The sequence below is a fragment of the Mauremys mutica genome, chromosome 3 (genome assembly GCF_020497125.1).
Source record: "Mauremys mutica isolate MM-2020 ecotype Southern chromosome 3, ASM2049712v1, whole genome shotgun sequence".
Lineage (NCBI taxonomy): Eukaryota > Metazoa > Chordata > Testudines > Geoemydidae > Mauremys > Mauremys mutica.
In genome coordinates, this window is record NC_059074.1 from 76,003,818 (window position 1) to 76,024,644 (window position 20,827).

Genomic DNA, 20,827 nt, shown 5'->3' on the forward strand with positions numbered 1-20,827 from the left:
TCCATTCCAATGTAGGTGACTCACAAGCAGTTTATAGGAGGTGGGCTCGGAGTCTATGGACATGCTGACTGCAAGACCACTCGGCCAAAGCTGGTGTTGTTCCTGGCCTGTTGGGTGATGGCGTAGTATGCCGAGAATGTGTGCAACGATGACCAAATTGCTACTTTGCAGATGTCCTGAATAGGGACCTGCACTAGGAGCAGCCTTGGCAGCCTGTGATCTCATGGAATGAGTGGTCAGGTTAGCTACAGGCATAACACCCGCCTGATCATAACACATGCAAATGCATGATGTGATCTAGGATGAAATTTTCTGAGCAGAGATAGGAAGGCCCTTTATCCTATCAACTACTGCTATAAATAGCTGGGTAGATCTACAAAACAGCTTGGTCCTTTCTTTGTAGAAGGGTAGGGCCCATCTGACATCTAAAGAGTGAAGACATTGCTCCTCTCTATTCACATGTGGTTTCAGGGAGATAACAAGTATGAAGATTGCTTGACTGCAATGGAACTGCGAAACCACCTTCAGGAGGAAAGCAGGGTGCGGATGAAACTGCACCTTATCCTTAAAAAAAAGTCAAGGTACGGAGGCTCTGATGTGAGAGCACGGATCTCTGACATCCTTATGGCTGAAGTGATGGCCATTAAGAAGGCCACCTTCCAGGAAAGTTGTGTTAATGAGCACATAGTTAGTGGTTCAAATAGGAAACTCATAAGCTTTGATAAGATGAGGTTTAGGTCCCAGGGAGTAATGGGTTCTCTAACCTGGGGGTATAACTTCTAACCTCTAGGCTCTTCAGAAAACAGATAGCCATCTCATGGGAGAAGACCAGAGCTGTGGTCGACTGGGGAATGGAAGGCCAATATTGCTGCAAGGTGAACCCTGACAGAAGAGATAGCTAAGCCTTGCTGCTTCAGGTGCAAGAGGTACTCCAAAATATCTTGCAGTGAAGAATGCAACGGTGAAACTCGGCACTGGGAAGACCAGATGGAAAACTGCTTCCATTTTGCAAGGTAAGTAGACCTGGTGGAGGGCTTTCTACTACCTAACAGGACCTGACAAACCTGTTCTGACCAAGCCTGATCTCCAGGATTCAGTAATGGAGCTTCCAGGCCATCAAATGAAGAGAGCTAAGATTCGGATGGGGCAACCGACTGTGATCCTGGGGAGATTAGGTCTGGATGTAAAGGAAGCAGGGGCGGGGCCCGCCACCAAGAGAGAAGTGGTGAACTAGTGTTGCCTTGGCCATGCCAGGGCTATGAAAATGACTCAGTCCCGGTCCCTTCATCAGAACCTGGTGCACTAGCGGGATAGGGGGAAAAGCATAATACAGATGATCTATCCATTGTAGCAGGAAAGTGTCTGTGAGATACCCTGGGCTATGACCTTGCAGGGAGCAGAACTGGTGGTACTTCCTGTTGATCCAGGTAGCAAAAAGGTCGATTTGGGGAGTCCCCCACTGATGGGAAATGTCCCTTCCGATGTCTGGCTGAAGGGACCACTCATGGTGACTGGAGAAAGACCTGCTGAGGCAATCCACCAGCTGGTTCTGCACTCCCAGGAGGTGAGAAGTGTTGAGGTGCACTATGCAGAACTCCCACAGCTGAGTGGGGGAAGAGCATGCCCCTATGTGCCTGTTGATGTAAAACATAGCTGTAGTGTTGTCCATGAGAACCAACACATCCTTGCCCATAACGTGAAGTAGGAATGCTTGACAAGTTAGGCGAACCGAACTGAGCACTCTGACATTGATGTGGAGAGAGAGCTGTTCTGTAGACGGGGGCCTTGAGTCGTGAGGAGCCCCAAGTGGTCTCCCTAGCCCAGTACCAATGTGTCCGAGATCAGGGACATTGAAGGTTGGGGCTGCAAAAAGGGAACTCCCGCCCAAACTGTGTGCTGGTCTAGCCACCAATCCAGGGACACGAGGACTTAGAGAGGTATAGTGTGAACTGAGTCTAGATGGTGACGGCTTGGCAAGTACACTGTGGCCTGCCATGCCTGAAGTGGTCTGAGATGCAGTCTCACGTGTTGCACCATGTAAGTGCATGATGCCATATGGCCCAGGAATCTCAGACAGCTCAGACACTGTTTTAATCAGGTGGACCTTGAGGGACCTTATCAAGACCATGATTGCCTGAAACCAGCCTTCCAGGAGGAAGGCTCTGGCCTGAGTGGAGTCAAGTACCACTCCGATGAACTCTATCCTCTGTACCAGGATGAGGGTAGACTTTTACAAATTTATTAGTAGGCCTGTATGGGGAGATCTTGGCAGACCAACAAAATGACTGAATCACTACCAATAATTGGAATATTGATTATCATGCTTATTGCCCAAAGCAGGCAAGTCAGTAGGCCTGTAGTGGGCCTGTACAGCAGCCTTAGCAAGAAGCCAGGAGAGGAGGAGGTTGTGGGGAGAGTCAACCCTATGTCCTTCCTGATAAAATCTCTGTTGAAATTGCTGAGGTATGCATTTTAGAACAACTGGAAATGTATCTATATCTGTCCTTTGGGATGTGTTTGTCAGGGCTCTCAAGAAATGTGGACTCTGCTGTAACACATCTGTCTAATTAATGGTTTGAGGAAACCTTGCTTAAAGTGTGAAATTGTTTGCTTAACAAGTTTTTCATTGACATGTTATTGTTACATTAACTCAAATAAATAAGGAGAGAAAGTATGGGCTAGGTGCAGGGCTGTCCCTAGAGGGGCGCGGGGCCTGGGGCAAATCAGCCTGTATGGGGCCCCTCCTTCACATTTTTTGTACAGGTGAAATCTGGTTACAGTGAACTTCAAGGGCAGCTGCTGGTCGTAGGTTAAATACTGATAGCACCCAGCTGTATAAGTATAATGTTGTTATATTATATTGTAGGTTTTTTATAATTATAATGAAGTTCTTATAATTAAAAAAAAATCTCATCCATCACAATTAGTGTCATGCTGCTTACATTCTGAAATCCACCTTCCTGGACTTCCTTGCAGCAAACTCACTTCCCAGGTGCATATGGTCTCGGTACCCTCAGTGGATTTTTTAAAATGTAATTACACATTCACAACACTGAGAGCCCATGTCTCGGGAACTGGGTGATTCTTGGAGGGTCTATATGTGCCCTGGTGTTGGGAGACCCCAGGACCCTCCAGCATGGAGGAGGGGCTCTAAGATCTGTTTTCTCTGGGGGCTGGGAGCGGGAGGGGTGGTGGAAAAGCAGATGGATGGAGGAACCCAGTCCTAGTGTGTGGTGTAGAGAGCGGAGTTGTGGGACGCCAGGTCCTGGTACTGCAGGGAGGGGGACCCCAAGGCTGGAGAGATGAAAGGCAAGGAGGACCCTGAGTCAGGGGGGTGATTAGAGCTGGCCCTGGTCTGGAGATGGCATTAGAGGAGCCCACCTAATGCTGGGAGAGGGGAGAAAGGGCAGTGGAAGGGGGAGGTGTGGGGCACTGGGGGGACACTAGTGCTGGGCAACGGGTGAGAGACTATGGAGAATATTGGCTTACACTCACCTGTGCTGCCGGCAAAGGGGCCCCCTGTGCTGATGGAGGGTCCCGCTGGAAAAGGGAAGGGTCCGTCCGAGGCAGAAGGGCATGTTCAGGGTCAGCCTGCCCTGGCACTAGTGGTTAGGGAGTGCTAGGACCCTGCGGCAGCAGGCTACGCCGGGAGCTGGCAAAGCAGAATGGAGCGGGCTGGGGCCGGGTCACTGGCTGCTGCTGCCACAGAGACCGAGCCCAAGCCCAGGGGACTGTGAGCAAGAAAAAGAAATAAATGCCCGGGCCAGTGAGTGAAGGCCTGACCCCTGCTGTTGGTGCCAGGCCCCCTGCTACACCCCCCAGGCTGCCCAGCCCCTCCCCATCTCCCTGAAGCACGGGGGCCCCCCAAAGCACAGGGTCCAGGGTGGTTGCTCCGATCTGCCCAGTGGACAGGATGACTCTGGCTAGGTGGATTCTACAGGAACATTTCATGGACACATCTTAAGGTCCCGTATGGCAGATAAAAGACTGGCCACTTGGACAGCTATCGTACCACTCGGAAACCACTCCAGACTTAGATAATTATTGATTTTTGGAGTGTTTTACTAACCAGTTGTGAAAGTGTTTGAGACTAAAATAAAGTGCAGCTTTAAATGAAAGGACTCGTACTGTTTGTGCCAGCCACCTGTTGGTTGGACAGCCGTGTCTCCACTGATTTATTTCCTGCCACCGCCTCAACAAGAATAATAGTTACCAAGAGCTTTCGGTTTTAAGAATCATGATAACAGGTGTAGGCCTGGAAAGTCAACTGTATGAGGTGGATGCTGGACTCCACCCTGCCTTTGACTAGGCAGTTGTTGAAACATGGGAAGACCTTTACTCCTTGTCTCCTCAGGAGGGCCACCACTACCACAATGCATTTAGTGAAGACCTGTGGAGCAGCTGATAGGCTGAACGGGAGTACCCTGAACTAGTAGTGTGTGTGATTCACAACGAATCTGAGGAAGCTTCTGTGGCCTCAGAAAATGTATATGTGGAAATAGATGTCCTTTAAATCAAGGGCAGAATATCAATCCCCAGGATCTAAAGAGGAAACGATGGAAGCCACGGAGACCATGAGGAACTTCAGGAGGGAACCTTGAGTTAGCTATTGAGGTGATACAGGTCTAGAATAGGCCTGAGACCGCCCTGGGCTTTCAGAATTAGGAAATAATTGGAGTAGAACCCCTTTCCTCTCAAGTTTTGCGGAACCTCTTCCACTGGACCTCCGAGGACCAAAAATTGCTTGTGAGAGGGGTCTCTGAAGAGGGATGGGGAGGAAGGGTGGGAAGGAGGAACAGAAATTTGTGCATGGACATCCCATGCATTAAAGTCATAGTATGACTACTGGTTTGCTATCCTAAGCTGCAACCCTCCTCCCCCCTCCCCCCAGGTATCTTTGCCAAGTCATAGCATGCCCGTATACAGGCTGTGATCCAAGAAAAGATCCTTTGGGACAAGACTGGATGCCCCTTCATATGCTTTGCAATTGTAATGAAGAGTTGTGTTGATTTTCAAAATGGCTTCATTCGTTCAATGTAGAAGGCTAATGCTTGTCTGACAGCCAGGGAGTGGAGCATTCATTTCCTGTTGCTAGCATGCAGCTTAGGAAAGAACACAGGAATAAAAATATCCTGGTTTGCGTGGAATTGCGAAACTACCTTAGAGAGAAAGGCGAGGTGTGGTCGCTACTGTACCTTATCCTTATAGAAGACCGTGTATGGCTCCGAGGTTAAGGCCTTAAGCTCATACACCTTCCTGGCTGAAGTTAGAGCTACCAAGAATGCTACTTTCCAGGAAGGGTAGAGGAGGGAGCATGTTGCTAAGAGCTCAAAAGGAGGTCCCATCAGTCTAGCGAGCACAAGGTTGAGATCTCAAGAGGAAATTGGCTGTTTTATTTGAGGCAGTGGCCCAGCATGGGTTTTGCAAAAACTCAGCAACCCACTGAACTGGCGCGGAAAGCTAAGATAGTGGCCAGGTGCACTGTGACAGGGCAGGGGTAAAACCCCTTGAGTGCCCTGCTAAAATGCTGGCTAAGCCCTGCTTTCGGGCAGAGAGGCTGGGGCAGAGGCTCAAAGCAGCCAGCAGGGAGCCCAGCTGTGGGCCCTAATGAGGGCTGGCTCACTGCAATAGACTGAGCTAAGCAGTGACAGCTGGGCTGAAGGCTGGGAGGGCTATAAAAGCCCTGAACCAAACTCAGTCAAGAAGCTAGCCTGGGAGGGAACAGGAGGCTACAGCTCTCTCCTCACCACAGGAAGGGAGCCTCAAGGGCTAAGAGACCCTGGAACGGGTTAGAAAGGGGATAAAGGGGACTACACGGTGGCACTGTAAAATAAAGCACAAGGGTGAAACACCGGAAGAAGGCATGAGAACTCTTATTTTATCAGCCTGGGCACAGGGTGAGAAGGAAGAAATCTGTGCGGACCCTGTGACATGCACTTTTATTGATGATACCAACAGACCTTACTGTTTTAGACGCAGCAAATAGTCCAGGATAAAGGGAATCGATGACTAAGGGCGGGAGTGTGTTTTTGTAATGCCCAAATGGATAATCTTTTCCACTTGGCCAGATAGGTGACCCTAGTGGATGGCTTCCTGCTGCTAAGGAGGACCTCTCTAACAGGGTCTGAGCATGTGTGCTCTGAGGGGTTTAGCCACCGAGTTTCCCTGCCATGAGATGGAGAGACTGCAGATTGGGATGCTGGAGATGGCTGTGGTCCTGGGTGATCAAGTCTGGGACCAGGGGCAGGGTTATTGGTGTGTCCACCAACAGGCCTAAAATCATGGTGAACCAGTGCTGGTGAGGCCACCCTAGTGCTATTAAGATCATTGATGCTTCCTCCCTTCTGACCTTCAGCAGGACCTTGTATACAAGCAGGAAGGGCAGGAAAGCATATAGTACATGGTCCTTCCAAGGGAGGAGAAAAGTGTCTGTGAGTGAGCCCAGGCTGTGATTCGTGAAGGAGCAAAACTGGTCACACTTTCTGTTGTACTTTGTTGCAAACAAATCTATTTGAGGAAATACCCACTGTTGGAAGATGTTGATCACAACATCCGGGCAGAGGGACTACTTGTGATTGTGAAATGACCTGCTGAGATGATCAGCCAGTTTGTTTTGGAATCTGGAAGGTACAATGCCTCTAGATGTATTGAATGGACAATGCAGAACTCCCACATTTTGGGGGGCTTCCTAGCACAGCGGAGAGGAGCGAGCACCACCCTGTCTGTTTATGTAGAACATCACTGTCATGTTGTCAGTCAATACCGATACACATCTGCCCTCCAGATAGGCCTGGAATGTCTGGCAAGCAAGGCACGCCACTCTTATCTCCCTTACATTGATGTGCAGCGAAAGATCTGCCTGGGACCAGAGGCCTTGAGTGCTGAGTCTGCCTAAGTGCTCCACCCAATCCATCACTGAAGCATCTGTTACTAGAGACAGCGAGAGTTGGGGCCTTGTGAAAGGCACTCCCACACACACCACTTGCGGGTCGAGTCACCACCTGAAGATTTAAGGTTTTTCCTGGATGGTGCCAGTGCACCTGGCACCAGCTGGGAACTGAGAGAAGACAGATCTCTTCTGCTGGACAGTAGGGATGGTGCTGATCCTTACACTGCTAGGGATACAGGCACCAGCAATGAGAGCAGATCCCTGGCTGCAGTGAATGCCTCTGGAATTGATAGTACCATAAACACTGGTACTGCGTTGTCTGCCAAAGATGGCACCTCCAGTGCCAGAGACAGCAGGGCCTATGTAGGCACCGGGGTTGCTGGTACCAGCTGTTGCGGTGCCGAGGTAGAGGAATGGTTTGACCCAGGTCTCACTCTGTCCAAGTCTCAATGCCTGGCCATCTTTGGTGCCGGGGATCGACTGCTCTGAGCCGGCTGCCTTTTGCGTTTCTTCTAGGCACCAGGAATGCAAACAGTGCTGAGACTCTTGCACAGTGGGAGTGGCACTCTGCACCGATGCTGAGGTACTTGGTGCTGAGTCCAAGTGACTCGGTTCCAAATCAGGCCTCAATGCTGTCTTCCATGCGCTTGAGACAACTGGAGTGCAGGTCGTTCATGGGCATCTACTGCAGGAGGCACAAGTCTTGAAGCCCAGTGGCTGAGGCATGCTCCTGCACTGGGAAACAAACTCTGCTAACTGATGGAAAAAACTTCAAGCACTTACTAAATAAAACGGAATAACTATTTACAACTAAATCAACTATGTACACTACACTACAAGAACAGCGAAAACCACTGGGAATGTTTGCCAAAGCAAAGACTGCAATTCCAGCAAGCGTCACAGGAGGTAAGAAGGAACTGAGAGGGCTCAGCATTGGCTGGGCCCTTTATAACAGTGTAACGAGCATGCGGCACCAGAGGGTGCCAGAGCTGACCCGATGGATACCACTGAGGGAAAAAATTCTGGTGACTGTGTGTCTTGGGGCACACACACACTTACATCGGAATGGAGATGTGCAATCACTCAAAGAAGAACTCAGTATTAGCAGAGAACTGGACTAGATGACCTAACAGGTCTTTTCCATCTCTAATGTTCTATGACTCACCAGCTTTTACTAGCATATGGAAGGAATTTTGTGCCAGTGATGCTGCCTAATAGTTTTTTGCATGGGCAGTGAAGAATTATTTTTCCATATGAAACTATGTGGGAAATATGTTAATTAGGGAAAACATGGACTTAAAAAGCAGTCTGGGAAGAGAGCTGGAAAATAAAATCTTCTTGGTCCTTAGTCCATCAGCTGAAGTCAAGAAATAGAATGTTTTCTACATCTTTCCCCATCCCTTCTTAATCTGTATATTTTGAGGTAACTTTTTTTCAGAATAAACATTTTCATTTTGGGCCTGAAAAGGCAAATCTGACTATCCATTTTGTGTGGATCTCCTTAATTGTACTGTGTTCCTGACTGAGACTGACACAATAATGTGTCAAAGAGATATAGTTTAGATTTTGTTTAAGTGATGGAGTCACAGATGTGGTCTGTTGAGGAAAATATTACAGAACTGCATTTTGCTTCGCTTAAAGTATTAAATACCCCTCTGCTCCCCTCTCCCCCGATATACAATATCAAACTTGTACTAACTGCTGAAATAAAAACAAGTAACCAAAAGCTGATATGGTATGTGATTAAAAAATGTGGGGAGACTTTTTCCAGGACTTTTTCATAGACTTTAAGGAATATTGCAATCACCTATTCTGACCTCCTGACATGGCAGGCCACAGAACCTCACCTACTCACTACTGTAATAGACCCTTAACCTCTGGATGAGTTACACATATCTTCAAATCATGATTTAAAGATTTAAGTTACAGAGAATCCACTATTTATTCTAGTTTAAACCAGCAAGTGACTCCTGCCCCATGCTGCAGAGGAAGGTAAAAAAATCCCAGGGTCTCTGCCAATCTGACATGGGGGGAAATTCCTTCCTAACCCCAAATATAGTGATCAGTTGAACCCTGAACATGTGGATAAGACCCACCAGCCAGACATCTGGGAAAGAATTCTCTGTAGTAACTCAGAGACCTCCCCATCTAGTGTCCCATTTGTGTTTATTGGAGATATTTGCTACTAGCACTCATAGATAGGCCGCATGCCATTTTAGCAGTCTCATCTTACCATCCCCTTCATAAACTTCTCAAACTCAGTCTTGAAGCCAGATAAGTTTTGCCCCCACTGCTCCCCTTAGAAGGCTGTTTCAGAACTTCACTCCTTTGATGGCTAGAAACCTTTGTCTAATTTCAAGCTTAAATTTGTTGATGGCCAGCTTACATCCATTTGTTCAACATTGGCGCTTAACTTAAATAACTCCTCTCCCTCCCTGGTATTTATCCCTTTGGTTTATTCACAGAGAGCAATCATATCTCCCCTCAGCCTTGATTTAGTTGGGCTAAACAAGCCAAGTCCCTTGCACCTCTCCTCATAAAGTAGGTTTTCCATTCATTTGATCATACTTGTAGCCCTTCTCTGAACCTGTTCCAGTTTGAATTCATCCTTCTTAAACATGGGAGATCAAAATCGCACACAGTATTCCAAATGAGGTATAACTAGTGCCTTGTATCATGCCAAAATGCTTCTCTGTCTTGCCTGATTCATCCTAGGATTGTGTTAGCCTTTTTCATGGTTGTGTCACATTAGCAGCTCATAGTCATCCTGTGATCAGCCAATTCACCCAGGTTTTTCTCCCCATCACTTCCAACTGATAAGTCTTCAGCTTATATAAAAAATTATTTTGTGTCCCTAAGTACATGGCTTTGCGCTATTAAATTTCATCCCATTTCTATTACTCCAGTTTTCAAGGTCCCCCGCATCTTATATGACATTCTGGTCCTCCTCCACATTGGAAATACCTCCCAACTTTGTCTCATCCATGAAAGAGGTTTCCAACTGGAGAGACTACAGGGACACAGTTTTTCAAGATCCTTGCAGGTATCCTCTAGGAGCCAAGTTCACTATAAAGCTTTGATGCTCTACCACTGAAAGTTCTCTAGCAATTCTTAATGAAATTGCACCCACAAAACCTCATACAAGACCAAGTGCTGTGACTATTAAGAGCTACAGAGACCATAAGATTTTCTACAACACAATATTTTCACCTGTAGTTTTTGTTCAAGACTAGCTTTCCTATTTTCTCCATTCCCATTTAGTTCCTCACATTTTAACACAATAATGCAAATGAAGAATATTGGTTTATCACTTCAGCAAACTATAGGTGACTGCCCCGTGACTCCCACAAATTGAATGGTTCAACTTCTAACACTGATTTGCAGATGCCCATTGAAATAGCAGCAAGCAACTCTTTAGTAGTTATGCATCTTCCCTGATAGTCTGGGTCTTTCAGATGAAACATAAAACTGAATCCTTGACTGCTTAGAGTTATTAAAGATTAAAAGAATAAAGGGCTGTTTGGTTTAAAGAGCTAGTAATGGGATCTGGATTCATTTCTAATTCACTGGTTTAAATCCAGCCCATTATCTTGTGGCAATGTCACAGCCAGTGTCGAGTGTACAGGTATACACATCACAATTGTATCCTTGTGCTAGTATTGATTTTCTTTAATGGTGGGTGTCCCAGAAAAGATTGTATTTTTTGATAGATGGTTGATCTCTGTATATGCATGCTGTAAATTGCTCAGGGAATCTTCTGAGTGAAAGATTCTGTACATACAAATTTATTTTAAAATTAAGTAGACAATCATTGTAGCTAATTCTGGACACTACCCTTTAGGAAAGATGTGGACAAATTGGAGAATCCAAAGGAGAGCTACAAAAATGATAAAGGGTTTAGAAAACCAGTCCTATGAGCAGGGCCGGCGCAACACATTAGGCGACCTAGGTGGTCGCCTAGGGTGCTAACATTTGGGGGGCTGCGACCGTGGCAGCTGGACCTTCCGCCGCCTCTGTCGGGGGCAGGACCTTCCACCGCTTAGGGTGGCAAAAAAGCTGGCTGCGCTCCTGCCTATGAGGAAAGGTTAAAAACACTAGCCATCTTCTTGAGAGAAGAAGACTGAAAGGGGATCTGATAAGTCTTCAAATACATTAAGAGCTGTTATAAAGAGGATGAGCTGTTATAAAGATATGGTAATCAGTTGTTCTCCAAGTCCATTGGAGGTACAACAAGAAGTAATGGGCTTAATCTGCAGCAAGGGAGATTTAGGTTAGATATTAGGAAAGCCTTTCCAATTATAAGGATAGTTATCCTAATTATAATAGGCTTCCACGAGAGGTTTTTAAGAACAGGTTAGACAAGCACCTGTCAGGGATGATCTAGGCTCACTTGGTCCTCTCTCAGCATAGGGGGCTGGACTTGTTGGCATCCTTTCCAGCCCTACATTTCTATAATTCTCTGTTCAGTTTTACATGAAAATAAAGTTTAGTTCTTTCCCCATATTTACATTTTTACAGCACTAATGAATTCTTGAACAATACATCCACTATGATTACAAAGCCACTGGATGAGTACTAGCATATGTATCGAGATACATGGCAAGTGTTTTAGAACACTTCATAGAGGACTAACGTCATGGAAATTAATGATATTACTGACATGTAAAGCTTCTCATGTGCATATGAGTTTGCAGCATTAGGGCCATAGTTAGTACTTGATTAATAGTGTTTCATATTTTAATTTAATTAAATCAAAGGCAAGTATACATGAAATATGGCTGTAAACTATTTTACTTGATCCTCTAAGCTCTGCCAGGGTACAGTGCTTACTACCATTAATAATGTTATTGATTTGAATGGGACTACTCAAATAGTAAGTATTATACCTGGTTATGTCTGCAGGAATGTGTACCATGTGAGCACTTTAACTCCTGTGATAAAGGTTTTTCCTTTTATGAACTGTTCATAACAACATCTATGTTATTCTGTTTAATTATTTGATAGAAAATTACTACCAATGTAATAAATTAGCCAAATTTAAAAGCAGGTTTATCCAAAATTAATTGGACAAATCAAATTAGTGCTACTGCATGTTCTTCCTCCCCAAAAAAGAAAGGCACCGACTTTTACACACTGGCTAATGTTCTGTACACACAATGTTCAATCAGAGGATATATGAAACAACTTTCTGAAAACAGATGAGATAGTGAATGTGTAACGAATGTTTTGACTTCACCACAAAAGGGAGAGGACATTGTTCTCTCTTTCTTTAATCAAAAATGACAATTGAAGCTTTGTGGAGAGTCAGGTATGCCACATATCTTAAATTTAGACAATTCAGTAAGTTCTACAAATGTTCAGATATTTTATTCACATATTTAAGTACACAGCATACACTGCAGATGCAAAAAACAAGATGGGTATGAAACAAATGGTATCTTTATTCTGTAAAAAAAAAAAAATTTACATTGTGAAGGTACTTAAGATATTGCCAGGTGATATAAAAACAGAGAGAAGAGAACAAAGTGAAATGCAAAAACTGATTTTTAATGTCCAGCCTGAAGTTAAGTCCTTATTTTCTTTAGGAATAAGATTTGGTACCATCAGTCTACAAACAAAACTGTAGAAGAAAGCAGCATTTTAACATTGCAATATAAATCTAAAATTAAGCCTTTTGATCATAGAAATATTTGACAGATGCAAGAGTAAGAGTACCGGTATTGAGCCAAAATGGGTGAAGAGAAGAGACGGAATAACAATCAGCATTTAAATATATATTTGATTTATTTCCTGTTTATTGCAAATTAAAGAATTAGTATGTCACAGGTTTTTGATTGCTTAGATCCATGATCCTACAAGCACTTACAGGGATGAGTAATTTGAATGTAATTGGGCTGTTCCCAGGCATAAGTGTTTGTAGGATTGGGCCTTCCTTTGCAGAATAGTTAATTAGGGAATTAATATCCCAGTGGTGTAATGAGCTCTGCATAGGTACAGGGTCTGACTGCACATTACTCCTGAGGGCATTCTGCGCCAAAAAATAAAAAATTCTGCACACAATATTTTAAAATTCTGAAAATTTTATTTGCCAAATAAATGTGGAGGCTCCAGCATGGCATTGGGGAGCACAGGCCACAGAGGTGGGAGATCACTGTGCAGCTCCCACCCGGGACACGGACTCAGCAGTGAGGCTGCACCCAACACTGACACACTGCAAGGAGTGGGCCTGCCCCAGAAACACCTCAGGGCCCCGCCCCCCATGCCAGGTGCACCAGGTGTGAGCAGGCAGGCCCAGCAAGGCAGGATCCAAGTGTGGAGAGGATCTAGGTGTAGGTTGAGAAGGTTCTGTGTGGGGCAATCTGGGTGCGGGCAGCTCAGTGGGGGACTGAGTACAGGGGGGATCTGGATGCACAGGGGCTTGTTGGAAGGTTATGGGTGCAAAGGTAATGGGACGCTGCAGGGTGGTCCAGGTGAAGATGGTTGAGGCTCGGTAGGGTGGGTAGAGTGAGGCTTGGCGGGAGGGTCTGGGTATGAGGGGGTCTGGATGCACGGGGGTTGGGCAGATGTGGGAGCAGCTCCCTGTACAGTAATCCCTTCTCCCGCAGCTGAGGAGCTGGGGGGGAGCGGGGGGTGGGAAAAGACTTTGCAGTCAGGGGAGAAATCTGGGGGTGGGTCTGACACAGATGCTGTGCAGGGGGAAGAGGAAGTCCCATCCTCTCCAGCCCAGTCAGGACTAGCAGTCAAGCCCAGCGCAGGGCAGGAGCCACCAGCCGGGTCTTCCCCAGTCCCACAGTGATTTACCTCTCTGACAGCTGCCCTGGGCACCCAAAACATACTGCTGGGGAAGGTCGCATTACCGCTCTTATGCCTTTCCTTTGCTTCCCCCGTCAGAAAGTCGTTTTTCTGCGGGGAAGTAAAGAAATCTGTGGGATACACAAATTCTGCGCATGCACAGTGGCAGAGAATTCCCCCCGGAGTAGCACATAGAGCTCATTGCAATGTCAGGTTACACAATTCAGAAACCAGAGTTTAATACAACTGTAAACAATGGGGTTATAAATATGCACTATGATTTCATGTAAGAGTCTCCAAAAATAAATATCAAAATAAATTCTTTCATAAGCAGGATGTGCAGTAATTTTTCTTTAAAAAAAACAAAACAAAAAAAACAATATTACTGCAGAATATTTTGTATTACAAACATAATGGAATAAAAATATGAAGTTGCAATAAATGGAAGAAACATTCTTAATTAGAATATATTATTGTATTTCTGTTCTATTATCAATACTTATATTTCTATTGACAATTTATATACAAGTCATCCCAAGTGTAAAAATACAGTTATAATTAGGCTAATTTATTGCACGTACAAAGTAAATTCTGCTTAGTTTTTTTGGGGGGGGTTTCCCGCAAAATATTGTGCAAAGAAAATAATTGCTCTTACAGGGACACCATCAATTAAAAATTACACTGCTTTCTGAACATGGTCTTATCTACTATTGTAACAACTGCCACCTAAAATTACTATAACTGAAAAAAATTAGAGGTTTTTTTGTTTGTTTACTTTGTCCACTTAACAGCACTTTCAGCTTCCCATTGTTTGTCTGAGTCTTTTACACAGCAACAGGGGAAAGAAATTCTTTTTTTAAATATGTGAAAATGTCATTGCAAAACCACAGACAGACAGGGAGATTCAGATGCAGTAACAAACTACTTAACCACATCTTAAAAACTGTTTAGATTGCAACTTGATGTTGTCCCTTTTGTATAGATTTATAAAACTATGTGCAAACTTAGATATGGCAAGAAGCATCTCTAGAATCAACTACCAGCTGGTGAAAAATGTATTTCACAGCTACTGCTATATCAACAAAAAGCTGTTTCATGAGACCATTGCACAACTGTGTGGTAAATTGTTAAATATCCAAACACCTGTTTTCTAATCTTTACATTTGCTGTAGGTCTCCTCCACCTGCCCTCCCCATCCTCTACACATCATTCCAGCTGGGAGTTCCTTTTCAGAAATAAGTTTTTATAGTTTCAAGAGCTTAGTTTCTGTTGTTAAAATCTTATTTGAGCAGTTAGGTTTTTTTTCTCTAGTAGACATAGGCACATTAACCTCTTTAGCATTTAAAATGTCAGTTTGTAGTAGTATTTGAATATAAAGTCCATTGGAGAAGAAAATGCTGACAAAGATATACAAGACATCTCAAACTTCTGATGACTTTATAAACCATTGTTATACTTGCCAACATTTGAAATCCACAAACAGGGACATTTGGGAAGAAAAAATAGGTTTACTTTATTGAAAAAAACAAAACAAAACAGGATTAAAAATTCTGGAGGTAGCCAGTGGTAACCAATTTTTTCAAAATATAGGGACTCTACCTTCCAAACAGGGATAGTTACCATGCACATACTATCACACCTGCCAACAGTCCCATTTTGGGCAGAACTTTTTGTCTGTCCCACATACTGGGAATCCTCCACACCATCAAGTTCCTGCAGCTGGCCAGCAGAGGAGTTGCTCAGCGGCCATTACTTGCTTCTCTATCTTCTCAGGCCTTTCTGCAACCCATACTGCATTCCACAGAAAGGCAGTATGAGTAGCAGGTCTGTAAGTTGAGCACCCCACCAAAGGCTCCAGTAGATCAAGAAATTCAGATGGTAGTGAGAAGAGATAAAAGAGGGGTGACTGACAGACAAATTCTAAAGGCTGGTAGAACAGCATGGATAACCAAAAGTAGGGGTAGAGGTAAGGAAGGGAAACATTGGTGTCAGAGTGAGAGGAGGAGGAGACATCACAAGGAGGGATGGGAAAGTGTAAGATGGGACAGATAGAAGAGGACTGTTCCCCTACAAAGATTGCAGAGGAATCCAGCCCCTGACAACTCCAGGTGCAGTAGCAGGCTATACTACCTCTTGTATCTGCAAGAATATAACAGGAAGGCATAGTTATGATCTACCCTTGGGCCCCGGAGGGAAACTTCATTATTCTGGAAAAGTACATAGGTGCTGGAAGTAGGGGGTGCAGCAGCACCCCTTGGCTTGAAGTAGTAATAACAACCCAAATACATGGTTTCTTCCTTCAGCACCCCCACTATAAAAATTGTTCTAGCACCACTGGAAAAGCATCTCTATTTTAGGATGCTTATCCAAATACTGAATCTTTGGGAGCTTTGAAAATGCATCAGTTGCAACTTCATGATACAGCACAAAGGGTAGTGGTAGGTAGGAAAAGGCAGGAGCAGTTTCATACTAGCCTAACATGCAACAGAATGCACACAGAATCCTGAGGCAGCTGGAGGAACCTAGTAGCTCCCAGATTGTCCAGTTTATCTGAAAAAAAAAATGTCCTTAGAAAAATGTTTCAAATCTTAGCAAGTATGGGATACTACGTCACTAGAACCTTTGGAAGTCTGTGTCATCTTCTCTCTCAATTCCTGATGCAGAACGTGTGTAGCTGTGGAGCTATTAACAGATTTTTGTTTGTTTGGAGTAAGAAACAGAGTAAGGTTTACTGTGGGAAAACTATTGCCTTAAGTAGTTAAAAAAAGTTATTGAAGGAGACATAAGGCTTGAAGTCTGTGGCTTCAGGCATCACTGTCATTTTACCAAAGTAATTCTCCATATAAAGCTATAAATCCATTGCAGAGGATGTTTTCTGAAGTTTCAAATTAATTTTTTCTCCATATTTGCTGTAGCTTCCGCCACACACTGCTAGTGTTTTTTGTGTTTTAGCTCATGTCGCGTTTACTGCCAATACCAGAACTCCAGCAGGGAGAGTAACAAGCATCTTGGATAGATGTACGTCTTATAATATTAGGATTGGATTCTGTTTTCACATCATTTCACTTTACTTTTTTGCACCTTTTTTGCTGACAAGCCTCTAAAGCAGCATAAAAGTAAGGAAATGTGTGCCTGAGCCCTAATGGGCAAGTTGTCCCTCTTCTTCCACAGCTGCAGCAGGATCCCTGGCAGCAGAACCCAGGCATTTCTATTGCCTTGGGAGCAGAATTTAGACAGGCCACACAGTGGGTGCAAACATTGGAGAGGAGCAGAGGCCAGCTCTGTGAGGACTCCATGACCTCATGCAAAGTGATCTCCTTGGGGCTGACTGGGGCCAAGAAAATCTCTGCTGTTAGATCCTTCAGTCTTGCATCCCACAGAGTAGTGCTAGGCTGAACAGCTGGCCAGTTAGAGATTTATGTATGTAAATTCAGTGGTTCTAATACTGGACCATTGGTGTTCTGTGGAGGAGAGTCTGTCACCGTGGTGAAACTTCTCTGTCAGCATCCCGGTGACACATTTTGTTTGTTGGGAGTCCCATCCACATTAATCTTATGAGTTTCAACTAACTATGTAGAAACAGAAGAAGAAGAAAAAAAAAAAAAAGAGAGAGCAAAGAACACCTCTCTGCACCCTGTGTGGCTTTATCTAGATTAGGAAAAGAGGTCAAGGCAACTAATATGTTAATTAACTCCAACCTCCCCATGAAATTTTCCCTAGTGTAGACTAAGGTCAAGACTTTTTACCTCACTTGGGTGGTTGAGGTTGAACCTTAGGCTCCCACAACGGTTGACCGAGACCAGCTAAACTGAGGTCAGAGGCATTAATTTGAATTTACTCGGGGGGGGGGGGGGAATTCAAATTAATGTGTGTCTGGGTTAGCCAACATATATTAGCTAACCCAGCTGTAACCTCAACTTCTTCTAAACAAAGGTATGACCAACTAGCTGCAGCTAGCCATTAGCTCCCCATATCTGCTATACAGCCCACAGGCTCTAAGACATTTATGCCAGCTTACCTCCTGCCCTCCCACATTGGAGTTTTGCCAGGTGGATCTACATGGCAGTGTATGCTGCCATGGAACACTGTGCTGCACCATGTGCAATACGGAGTCCCCCTGTGCAGCCTCTGCTCCTTACCTCTGAGCTAGGTAACTATGGTAGCTCCTGCTGCTTTTCACACCTTGAATCCCTCGGGTAAGAGGTAGGATTTGGCTATCTGTACACTGCAGGCTGCTTTAATTGCTGCACTAGAAGTTCAGAGTTCTGCAGTAGGGAATGCTGTGGTGAGGAGGACTGGCACTTAATTTTCACCATGAAACTAAATATTTCTACTGTTGAAACAGTAAACAGAAACAAACACAAAGCTTTTTATTTACCAAATAAATAGGCAGTTGTGTCAGATGGGTTGCAAGCTAAACAGAAATTAGTTATGAGTTAGCTAACTTCAATAAATTATCAGATTACCTAAAAATTAAAATAACCAGTTTAACTATAAGGCCGAAGACTGACAGAAATGATTGTCTATCACATTTGGGACAGAAATAGTGGGGCTGCCAAGAAAAATAAGTGCTGGCATTATGGCAGACACAATACCCTATGCAGCTAGAGTATTAGGGACAAATTCTGCCAATGGACCTCCTCACCTTCTTCACTGACTTCAATGGTTGTTGCTTGTACCTATTTGAGGGCAGAATTTGTCATCTACTGTCCAACTCTCTCACACACTGCAAAAATAATTTGTCATTTATTACTTCTGTGAGAAAAGTAATCAGCAACAGACGAACAAATTTGTTTTTAGAACCAATAATTAGTAACAGAATTACCCAGTCGTGCTTGAATAACTCTGTATATATACATACAATCTCACTATATACTGTACATGTGTAATCACAACCACAGTATAGCAGTTTTTACTAAAATACAGAATTATTTGAATAAATACGATGGCTACATATTAAATCAATAGACTTACAAATGACAGACATACAGCAAGGTTATTCCACAGGTAAGAAGAGGGTAGAAAATTCATATAATAATGCCATTCAGAGATGGCTCAGAGCAAGTGTATCAAACCTAATTGGGTTTTTGAGAGAATCCAAACCCTAAATATTTTATTTGCCATCAGGAAGCATGAACTGGTAGATGCTATATTTTTAAGTTTTCCCAGTAGTACATCAGGAAATTACACTGCAGCATTAGCCAATCAATGTTGTCCAATGTCGTCATTCCATTCTGGAAGCACTGCTTTCCAGATAAGTCTGGAAATATACCATGATGCAAATTTGTTTGTAGAAATCTTAAGACAAAAGATCTAACCCAGCAATTTGTATGATCTGAACTAAATCCCACAGAAGATGAGTAATTTTGCATTATTACTGTCCACTGGGATTCCAGGCACTTAACATTACCAATATCATTTTCATTCTTAACTGGTTTAAAAATCAGGGGTGAGATCCTGGCTCCACTGAATTCAATGGCAAAACTCCCATTAACTTCAACAGGGCCAGGATTTCATCCTGAGTTTCATTTCTCTCTCTCTCGCTGATACAGGGAGTTCAGGAATTTTAATGTTTGGCAAAATGTACATTTTTAAGCTAGTGTTGGGGTGTTGATAATTAGCTTGATTGAAGTTCAGGGTCAAAGTATGGTACGTTTTCTATTAAAGGGCAGATTAAGGCACAATATTTACAGGTACTGCAACCACTGCAGCATTTAAGTAAGATAGACCAAATAACAATTACCATTTTTCAAATTAAACTGGTAAACACTCTTACAATATTCTTTCATAAAACAGCAGATAAGCTTGTGAATTTAGTACTCTTGATTCTGGAACGATCTGTACATGGACATCACTAACATACACCCACTGTCCTGCTGATGCTCCCACAGCTTCCTTTAAACCTGAAATGCAAATGCAAAGAGTTACTATTCACCGGCTTATACCTTTACTATCAAATGACACACTGGTGCTTCACAGAAGAGGTGGGAAAATACCTTTGAACACATCAGTTATTCATGATTTAGAAACATGTGTAATTATTTGTTTATATCTTAAGTTTACACTGAATAAGTTTTTTTTTGTTTTGTTTTTTAAACTTTGTAGCCAAATAAATGTATTGGAAAAATGTCATAATGGGAGGAGCAGGTGAAAGGTGATATTTATACAGAATATGACCATTGTTTTATGCCATTCACAAAAAAATTATTTATACTGGATAACTGTCATATCTTGTTTTTGCCATGTCTTTTCTCAAAAAGCAGCTTGTCCTCCTTTGAGGTTTTTTTGAATTACATTGATAATGTATAGTACACAGGATCAATTCTGAGACAGAAAAATGAATATTTCAGCAGTTATTTAATAGCAATTTAAAAACACTACAAGGATCCACTTGGCTCCCATGAACTTTCAAAGAGAACCAAGTGACTAGTGGAGACTTAAGTTTTCTTTTAAGAAGTCAATACATCTCTAGTCCTTTACTTGTAAAGAGATGGGCTTCGAATATAAAATGATTGCTAGCAAGGACTGGCAGTTTTTTTTCTAAAATGAAAAAAAGTTACAGACTGACCCCCCTCCCCCCAAAATCAGCCCAATTCTCCTGCCCAATAATCACCCAGCCATTATTTGGCAGAGCTCCTGGTATCTTCTCCTTCCCTCCATTATTTCATAGGATGCCACTTCAAACTCTGCTGGCACAGAGTCACCAGGAGAAATTTTCAATCCTCCATGAAATAGTATTTCTTACTTCTCACACTAAACCAGAGTATTTGGTATTTTTTGCATACTGACACTGTGCCTAGCACAGTATAAAACTCAAAATGGAACAGCTTCTGTTTCAAACAGCTTTCAATCTAAGAGAAAAAGAAGAGATAAGATCCCCAGAGAAGGAAATAACTTGTTTTAAAAACTGTTACTGACTCACTTCTTGCAGGCACTGGGAAAGAAATGAGCCTTTAGGAGGGACTTCAGTAAAGACAGGAAGATGACTTGGTAGAGAGTAGGTGGCATAAAAATTAGTGTTTATAATTTATATAATTGGGTTTACTAAAACAAAAATTAACAACTTGTGTGGCACTGCAAATTATGAGAAGATTCAAGGCCAAAGTGTTTACTCAATATAAGTACAGCGACTGGATGAATTGTACC

General features: G+C 43.5%; 1 protein-coding gene and 1 long non-coding RNA gene across 6 annotated transcripts in view; one reads left to right on the top strand and one right to left on the bottom strand.

Annotated features, from left to right (window-relative positions):
- Positions 1-20,827, top strand: part of LOC123366826 — a 37,744-nt gene that overhangs the window by 5,421 nt on the left and 11,496 nt on the right. The window contains exon 2 of the long non-coding RNA XR_006578197.1: positions 791-1,013. This is a non-coding gene — a long non-coding RNA (uncharacterized LOC123366826). The remainder of the gene's footprint in view (positions 1-790; positions 1,014-20,827) is intronic.
- Positions 15,201-20,827, bottom strand: part of USP45 (ubiquitin specific peptidase 45) — a 91,895-nt gene continuing 86,268 nt past the window's right edge. For all 5 annotated transcript variants that reach the window (XM_045010616.1, XM_045010615.1, XM_045010613.1 and 2 more), the window contains one exon: positions 15,201-19,584. In XM_045010616.1, coding sequence (XP_044866551.1) covers positions 19,454-19,584 — 131 coding nt within the window. In that variant the 3' untranslated portion in view covers positions 15,201-19,453. The remainder of the gene's footprint in view (positions 19,585-20,827) is intronic.